The 9433-nt window shown below is 41.7% G+C and overlaps 1 protein-coding gene across 2 annotated transcripts in view; it reads right to left on the bottom strand.

The window, feature by feature from the left end:
- Positions 1-1010: 1010 nt before the first annotated feature.
- Positions 1011-9433, bottom strand: part of LOC112114572 (E3 ubiquitin-protein ligase TRIM39-like) — a 34341-nt gene continuing 25918 nt past the window's right edge. The window contains exons 3-6 of one of the 2 annotated variants that reach the window (XM_024211349.2): positions 7510-7532; positions 6772-6884; positions 3180-3218; positions 1011-2465 (exon numbers count right to left, since the gene is read on the bottom strand). In XM_024211349.2, coding sequence (XP_024067117.1) covers positions 1909-2465; positions 3180-3218; positions 6772-6884; positions 7510-7532 — 732 coding nt within the window. In that variant the 3' untranslated portion in view covers positions 1011-1908. The remainder of the gene's footprint in view (positions 2466-3179; positions 3219-6771; positions 6885-7509; positions 7533-9433) is intronic. The other variant, XM_024211351.2, reaches the window with a different exon arrangement.

Genomic DNA, 9433 nt, shown 5'->3' with positions numbered 1-9433 from the left:
CCCATTGACTTTGAATGGGACGTATGCACCAAACTCACTTAGGTGTTGTTGAAATTCCACCTTAAGTACTTAACTAACCACAGACCAAAAAAAAAAAATTGTTTGGAGTGAAGGTTGTGGCTACATTTCTATGGTTTGCTTCCTTTACATGAGTTACAGAAGCAGTGAGACGGCAAGGACATTCTTGCTGATTTGGGTGTCCAAAGCCCTTAGGACTGGAGGCTTTGAAAATCTCATTTTGCCACATTGGACATAGAAGACTGACAAACCATCAATGGATCACCACTGAGAACATGCTAGCCCATTGTGAGCTATGAAAAGAAATGGAAATGCTTGGCAGGCCTAGATAACCTATGGAAAGGTTCATGGGATGGCCCTATGAGTAAGACTGGTTGAAATTTTTGAATAAAAACTGATTTTTGATAAAATTTGGGTTTAATTTAAACAAAAATTTTACACTAAAAGTGTCTGCTTTCCATGACATTTTTTTGATTTTTCATCAAACAAACAAATGTCCCAAAACTGAACTATTTCAGCAGAAAACCAAAATACTTTGATGGGGGCATGCCACCATGAGTGAGTCTGTTCTATTGTTTCACAGCTATCTCTGATTACATTGGGACTGTCTGGTAGGAAAAGAGCCTCCACTGATTTGACTCACGACTGTGTCTTTACTTTCAGATGTAATAGAGTGCATCAACATTAACGTGTTCTCTGAAGGACTCTTCTATGAGGCCACGCTAATCCAGGCAGATCCCATCTCTTATGCTGTCTGTTTCTACAGGCAGAATCCTGGCTGTCGGACCTCGTATGTTACCAGAGCCTTCCACTCAGTGATCAAGGTGAATTTTATCCTAGACAAGTGAAATATTCTCCTGTGAATTGTAATTACCTCCAAAATAATGTCTGGTATCCCAGTCTCTCTTCTGGATTCCTTACCACAGAACATAGCATCTCTCCTGTATTTCTCATGATGACATTTCCTGAGATCACAAACAGGACTGCAGGACTTTCAAATGTTTGTTTTTATTTGAAGTTCATTTCGACAAAAAGTGAACATGCTCCTGTTTCTCATACTGGTCACAAAAGATGCGCTCTGCAACAAACCAGAATTTTATTTTTTTTAATCTTGATTCAAATTCCCCTCCCAGTGCCCCCACTTGCCAGCAACAATGATGCTGAAGAGGTTGATCACAATGGCTGAATTTGGCCCACTATGTTTATATTATGCCATGCCTTGCGGGGAGTGGGGGGAAGGAGTTATTGTCAGCTGGAAGTGAAGTGGTGCTCTCTGGATCTTAAAGCATGACCCACCACTGCCTGAGCTATGAGACCCAGCTCTGTTAGCTAAGGCTGTAGCAGGATCATCAATCTCTCCCGCTACTGCTAGAAGTGAACAGAGCATCATGCTGAATGGGGGTGGGTGACAGTTAGAGCCAGACATGCCAGCTACTAAAAGGCAGAGTGTTAATTGAACTGCCAAAACTTATTTTGACATTTAGATCTGTTGCAATGATACAGACAAAGCAAAGTACAGTGAAGATAAAATTGACTCAAAGAAGGATTTTCTTTCCTAATTTCTCCCTTAAAACATTTTCCATTCCTTTTTGCAAGAGAATTACATTTATTCCATATTGGTTTCCCCTTCTCCAATGCATGTTAAGGTTTGTGTATTTTGTTCTGCTGGGTAATTGACCCTCCCCTCCTATCTCCTTAGCCAACTTCACCTCTCCACTCCCAAACATCTTCTCTATAGGTTTTCCCCTCTCCAAACTCCACCTTCACACTCCCCACAGCACCTTCTCTCCCTGGGCTCCACCTCTCTCTCATTTTCTGCCACTGAAGACTGCTAGAGTCCTCCACCCTCGTGACGTTCTTGAGAGTCATTGGGATATTTTCCCCCATGTCTCAGGGACACACTGTGATATGGGATGGTCCACACAGGTATGAGAAAGATGTGTATATTCCTCTTTCCCCAACTGAGAAAAAAGGGCGGATTTTGTCCCCAGAGAAAGAGGCCGGTGGGAAAGTGAAGATCAGGGCCTCATTATCAACATCAAAAAATGTCACCTGCCCTCGTTCGTAGTCCAGAGAGACCCGAATCCTCCTGGGTTTATCAGCAAAAGGGAGGTGGGTCCCCTCAGGGGAAGTGTAAGCCACCAACCACCCTGCCCCGCTCCGCCGCAAAGCCCAGAAGCCCTGCTCAGGGCTAACACTGATCCTTCCCTTCCTGCTCACAGACTCTCTGGCAACCCCCAAAACCCAGCTTCTTGCTTCCCCCACCTCCACCTCCCAGCAATGTCTCCCCGAGGTGAATCCCTCACAACCTAGCACAAAGGGATCATTGTCAAATCTCTCCAGATTGTTGGGCAGATTCTGCCGTGTGAATCCCCATCTCACACTTTTCTGATCCTCAGAGAGGACTAGTCGGGGATGAGCCGTGTCTGGATCCAGAGTCACATTCACTGGGGAGAGAGAGAATCAGCGTTAGAGGCAGAGCTTAGCCCTGGGGGAGGCTGGGGGCCATTTCTCACACTCCCCAGCAGCTCTGTTCCAACTAGAACACTCCCTGATTTTCTGCTTCTGTCGCAAGGAGCTGCCTCCCTGGTGGGCTGGGCAGGGATCTCACTGCAGCTCCTGTCCCACAATCAATAGGGGTACTGTTGTAGCTGCTGCTATGAGTGCAGAACCCTTCCAAGCTGCTCCTTGTTCCCCCTGTGGCGCTGCCACACTCCTAGCTGCAGAGACAGACTGGGAGGTAGCAGAGCTGGAGTTGCCTGCAACATTCAGCGAAGCCACCAGCGATACCTGGGGCAGGGAAAACAGCCGAGGAAGTGGCACAGGGGAAGAGATCCTTTCCCCGCTCCAGAAAGCAATGACCCCAAGCTTCTCTTCCCATCCTAAGGGAAAGAGAGAGAGAGCAGGGGAGAGTCCAGGAAGGGGACAGAAGGATGTAGCAGAGGGACAGAGTTAAGGTTGTTTGGGTGCTAGCTGAGTCTGTTATTGTGGGAATTTAACTGATGATTGCCTTAGATTTAATTTTTTGTTTTCTTTTTAATTTCAGTGGAGTGTTTTGCTCTGTTTCAGCTTAATTTGTATTTAGGAAATTTATAAATTAATTAGGATTTTTGTGAGAATTTTACCAGATTTTGAAGAGAAAAATCCACACGAGGACTTACCTTTCTCATCTGCTCCCATAGATTGAAATATTTTTTTCTCTAATTCAGATGTCAGATTGTCCGGAGAAAAAAAAATGTTGACAGAAATTAGATGTTATGCTGATACATTCGTAATTATATCCCCTCTATTAATTAACAAACTTGTCTTTTGGAGGCCCATAGATAGGAGCATAGAAAGAAATAGACAGAGATTGAGAAATGAAGAAAGACACAATTTTTTCTAGTGAGGCTGGATTAAAATTAAACAATTTTTCATTTCTATTTACCAATTCGTCCTAGCATCCCATAGATGTCAAAGGCCAGAGGGGCCCATTAGGATGATGTGGTCTGACTATCTGCAGAACTCAGGCTAGAGAACATCACCCAGTGATTCCCACTTGGGGTTAGTAACTTGTGGCTGAACTAGAGCATTCTCTCTTCTGCTGATGGAGACTCCTCCCCCCCAAATGCTAAAAATTGTTCCACTGAGGAAGAATATTGGATTATTTTTAGGGCTGTCAAGCGATTAAAAAAATTAATCTCAGTTTTAATTGCACTGTTAAATAATAATAGAATGCCATTTATTTAAATATTTTGGGATGTTTTCTACACTTTCAAATATATTGATTTCAATTACAACACAGAATACATAGTGTACAGTGCTCACTTTATATTATTATTTTTGATTAAATATTTGCACTGTAAAAAAGGAACAAGAGAAACAGTTTTTTTCAAGTCACCTCATACAAGTACAGTAGTGCAATCTCTTTATGGTGAATTGAAAAATACTATTTCTTTTATCTTTTTACAGTGCAAATATTTGTAATAAAAATAATAATATAAAGTGAGCACTGTACACCTTGTATTCTGTGTTGTAATTGAAATCAATATTTGAAAATGTAGAAAAACAAAAAATATTTATAATAAATTTAAAGTGGTATTCTATTATTGTTTAACACAGCGATTAAAAGCTGCGATTAATCACAATTTTTTTAATCGAGTTAGCTCAAAACAAAATTAATCCCTTGTGTTAACTGCGATTAATTGACAGCCCTAATTATTTTACAATTATGTCTTATTTTGTTTTATTGTTAGTTATTTGTTAATATAGCAGAAGTGAAGCAAGGCACGTTACATACAGAGAGGAGCAGACGGACAAAATACACAGAGACACTCTGGAGCAAAAATGGAGACAGCTTTGGTGAGGGGAAGCATGGCCCAGTGGTTAGGGCATGAGCCATGGACTTGGGAGATCTAGGTTTAATTCTCTGCTTCACCCTAGACTTCCCTGTGTAGCCTTGGAACGCTATGGGTACATGTGCACTGCAAACTAAGGTATAACTGTAGCGTGGGTAGGTTAGCTAACATGGACAACAAGGGTAATTAAGTTGTGGTCACATGAACTTCAGCACGGGCTCCCCACCCAGTACAAGCCTGCTGAGAACCCTAGGTATGTACTCAGATTGTTGGTCCATGGTGCTGCGTTTTCACAGCTATTGTTACCTGTGCTTGGCAGATTAAGGGCACATGGTGCAACAATGCACACTACAGGGGTGTAATTTCTAAAGTGTACTAATGTGTGTTGCACAATAACTGGTGTGTGCAGACCCTGCTGGTGCACACTAAATGTTCCCTAGTGTGCTTTAGTGAACTATCGTTTCAAACTGCACTAGTTAGAGTGCTCTAGGGAATGTTTAGTGTGCACCAGCAGGGTCTGCATCGACCAATTAGTGCACAACAGAGCATTGGTGCATTTTAGAAATCACAGCCCCCTTCTGTGCATTGCTACACCATGTAGACATGCCCTGAAGCTAGCACGGATATACCTGCCCATGCTACAGTTCCACTTTAGTTTGTGGTGTAGCCATACCCTTAGTCACTTTGTGTCTCAGTTCTCCATCTGTACAGAAGGAGATAATAGCATTTCCCTATCTCACAAGAGTGCTGTGAGGATACATACACTGAACTGTGAGGGGTTCAGATACTAGGATAATGGACAATGCCAGGTGCTTCAGATGGAATGAACAGAACAGGCAATCATCAAGTGATCCATCCCCTGTGGTCCATTCCCAGCTTCTGGCAAACAGAGGTTAGGAACACAATCCCCGCCCATCCTGGCTAATAGCCTTTGATAGACCTATCTTCCATGAATTTATCGAGTTCTTTTTTGAACCCTGTTATAGTCTTGGCTTTCACAACATCCTCTGGCAACATCCACAGAGGTTGACTGTGCGTTGTGTGAAGAAATACTTCCTTTTGTTTGTTTTAAACCTTCTGCCTATTAATTTCATTGGGTGACTCCTAGTTCTTGTGTTATGAGGAGTAAAAAATAACACTTCCTTATTTACTTTCTCCACACCAGTCATGATTTTATAGACCTCTATCATATCCCCCCTTTGTCATCTCTTTTCCAAGCTGAAAAGTCCCAATCTTATTAATCTCTCCTCATATGGAAGCTGTTCCATACCCCTAATAATTTTTGTTGCCCTTTTCTGAACCTTTTCCAATTCCAGTATAACTTTTTTGAGATGAGGCGACCACATCTGCACGCAGTATTCAAAATAAGGGTGTACCATGGATTTATAAAGAGGCGATATAATATTTTCTGTCTTATTATTTTTTCCTTTCTTAATGAATCCCAACATTCTGTTCCCCTTTTTGACTGCTGCTGCAGATTGAGTGGATGTTTTCAGGGAACTATCCACAATGTGTCCAAGATCTCTTTCTTGTGTGGTAACAGCTAATTTAGACCCCATCATTAGAGTCTAACCTGTTAGAATCGCCATTATATACTGTGAATATATAATCCAGCTTCTTTCCAAATAAAGAACAGAAGTATTTACTGAATACCTCTTCCTTGTCTGTATCATAGAAATGTAAGTTAGGAAGGGACCTCAAGAAATCATATTGTGCTGAGGAAAAATGAATCAATACCTAGACCATCCCTGACAAGTGTTTGTCTAACATGTTCTTAAAAACCTCCAGTGATGGGGATTCCACAACCTCCCTAGGTAACCTGTTCCAGTACTTATCATGAAGTATTTTACCATCTCCATTTGGTTATAGACTTACACCATTGTTATGATCTCATTTGTTTCTACTTTATTTTTTTTTTAAATCCTCTGTATTGTCATTAACCCTAATGGTCATAGATTTTTCATGAATATTTGTAGCTTCCCTTATCAATTGTCAGTTCCTTCCCACATCCCATTTGTTATATGTTCTTTTCTTTAACTTGTTGCTTTCACTTGCCCTCTTAAAAGGATCTTTTCTTTTCAAGCTCATGACATTATACCAACATTCTTTAAGGGCTTCTCTACACAGAGTTAGTACACATTGAAATGGCTGATACACAAAATGCAAACCCTTCATGTGCACTAAATCTCCAATAGCTGCACAGTCTGTACTACTGTGCTACTTTCATGATATTATCATCCCTGATTTTAAGATGTGGGCATCAAGATTCCAAGGTTTCAAGATTCGGCACAGAGAGGCTAAGGTCCAAAATTTCCAGCATAATTTCTAAAGAGGAGATCTTGCTAACTTGTGCATGTGCCTAACTTTAAGGAAATGAGTAGTCCCACTGAATCCTTCTAGCTCCCCTTCTCGGTACCTTTGAATTTCCTCTGAGTCTCCATTAGAGCATCACTTTGGTTATAAGTATTAAGGCTCTCAGACAGTTCAGGAGAAATCTCCACCTGGTGCTGGAGCTTCACCTCCACACGCCTAGAGAAAATAATAAGATTGTTATTCATGTTAGGGAAAGTTACTGGCCTAAGGAGCCTAGGGAATGAATTACTTTGTTTATGCCAGCCTCAGAGCAGGTATAGCTCAGGCAATTGCAGTGTAAGCTTTCCCCATGGTGTCCCATCATGGTGCTTCAACCTTACCCATGAGAATCCAGCTCTAGGGATAAGAAAGAAATTCAGTCTCCAAAGCCAATTTACTTTCGAGCTCTGTGTTGTTCTGAACAATATGAGAGGACCTCTTCAAAGGCAGAAAAGACAATTTGGTGCCTATCTCCTCCTTTTATCCTTAAAAATCTCTCACTCTCTGTTATCATATTTCTGGTGCTCTTTTTTTCTGTGGACACCTGCCCACCGGGAACTGGAGTAAGACCCCCCGGCTCTGCTCCCTAGTATACTTCACAATTCTCTGAACACTCATCAGATGGTAAACATTCTGGATCCCTGCTGACTTGGGCAGGATCCAGTGGCCTATAGGTGAAAATCCCATATTCCATCCCTGGAATCCCAAGGAAGACAGTCCTCCAAGGATGGACTTTACTGGGAAAATATTTCAGGTTAATAACCCTTCCCATCCTATTGACACTTAAGGAGAGGACACCTACCTGCTCAAGATGCTGCTGTCCTCCTAGAGGAGAGAGAAAGACAGAGGGAAGCTCAATGTACATGTTGTAGTTAACAAAAAATTAGTTCTTAAAATCAGATCTTTGTGTTATTGTTATGGTGAAGTTTTGTTATGGATGGATACAGTGCTCCGAGTCTCTCAAGGCATCATGAAAAATGCAGAGTTAAAGTTGTTTGTGTTTGCTATGACTTTCCAGACTCTGAGTAGCTTCTTTACATTTAACACTGTATTTCTGGTTGTTTAATGTTTTTGTTTGTTTCTTACTTACAATGTTTTTGAAGGATTTTTACTCTTAATTGAGAAATTTGTAATATCAACCATGACTTCACCTTAACACATATGTTTGTCTGAGGATCATTGGTTGAATTAATAATGAAGTCTGGTAGAAGGTCAGATCTTCATCATAACTGCTCATTGCCTTTTCTATTTGGTGATTTTATCCATGGAAAGAGTATCATTGACTCCAGGCTGCAGGAGATTTGGGGGGGGCCTCACAAGTCTGTTTCACATTTGGAGCAGAAATTGGTGATGTGGAGCCAGGTATTTTGGGGATGTTATTTATTTACCAAATGTACACAAGCCCTGTTTCTTCAAGCACAGGTGGTGACAGGCTATATCTACACTTAAAATGCTACAGTGGCACAGCTGCAGCTCTGCAGCTGCATTGATGTAGTGCTTCAGTGTAGACATTTACTACAACATGAGCTACGCTGACAGAAGCACTCTTTTGTCGGCATATCTGTATCTACACGGGAGGCTTGTTGACATAGTTATGTTGGCTAGGGGTGTTGCCCTGGATTGGAGGGAGGGAGTGTAACCCAGTATATGATCAAGCTAATTGGAACCATATTATGTGCATTCAGCCACCATGAATTAATAAAATAGAACACCGCTTAGTTAAGGGTTAATTTGAAAGCAGGCTTTTAGAGGCAAGGTCAAAAGAGAGGAGAGAAAAGTAAATAATTGAGACTGAAGGAAGATAAGTGGATGGAAGACCTTGAGTTCAGGTGTCTCTGATATTAGAAGTTTATTGAAAGTTAGGAAGAGTGAGGATTCCTTAGGGGTCATTATGACCTATGTGTTTTGTAGAAGTTACTTATAAAAAGTCTAGATAATAGAGTGTACTTTGGAGCAGTCCTCTGAAGCCATCCTAAGAGAGATGATATTCCTGACACTTTTACTCCCCGGCAGGTGAGCAACTGGCCACTGTGTATCTGCCGTTAATTACTCAATACCATTCCAGACTTTAGGTAAGTATTTGGATGTTCTAAACCTATTGCTTATGTCTGTGCTTAAATCTAATAAATTAGATAGAGCACACTTACTTGCATTAATCTTTCATTCCACAAGTCCATGGGTCCAGATCTAATGCATCCAAGGGTGCTGAGGGAGTTGGCTGATGTGATTGCAGAGCCATTGGCCATTATCTTTGAAAATTCGTGACAATCTGGGGAGGTCCCGGACGATTGGAAAAAGGCAACTATGGTGCCCATATTTAAAAAAGGGAAGAAAGAGAACCCGGGGAACTACAGACCAGTCAGCCTCACTTCAGTCCCCGGCAAAATCATGGAGCAGGTCCTGAAGGAATCCATTTTGAAGCACTTGGAGGAGAGGAAGGTGATCAGGAACAGGAAACATGGATTCACCAAGGGCAAGTCATGCCTGACCAACCTGATTGCCTTCTATGATGAGATAACTGGCTCTGTGGATATGGGGAAAGTGGTGGATGTGATATACCTTGACTTTAGCAAAGCTTTTGATACGGTCTCCCACAGTATTCTTGCGAGCAAGTTAAAGAAGTATGGATTGGATGAATGGACTATAAGGTGGATAGAAAGCTGGCTAGATTGTCAGGCTTGTAGTAAGAGGAGGCCCTGAGAGATAAACCTTGGTATCAGAGGCCT

This window comes from Terrapene carolina, unplaced genomic scaffold, assembly GCF_002925995.2.
Source record: "Terrapene carolina triunguis isolate 2854851 unplaced genomic scaffold, T_m_triunguis-2.0 Scaffold310, whole genome shotgun sequence".
In the NCBI taxonomy this organism is placed as follows: Eukaryota; Metazoa; Chordata; order Testudines; family Emydidae; genus Terrapene; species Terrapene triunguis.
The sequence above is the reverse complement of the archived record's forward strand: the minus strand, read 5'-3'. Positions and strand labels throughout refer to the sequence as shown.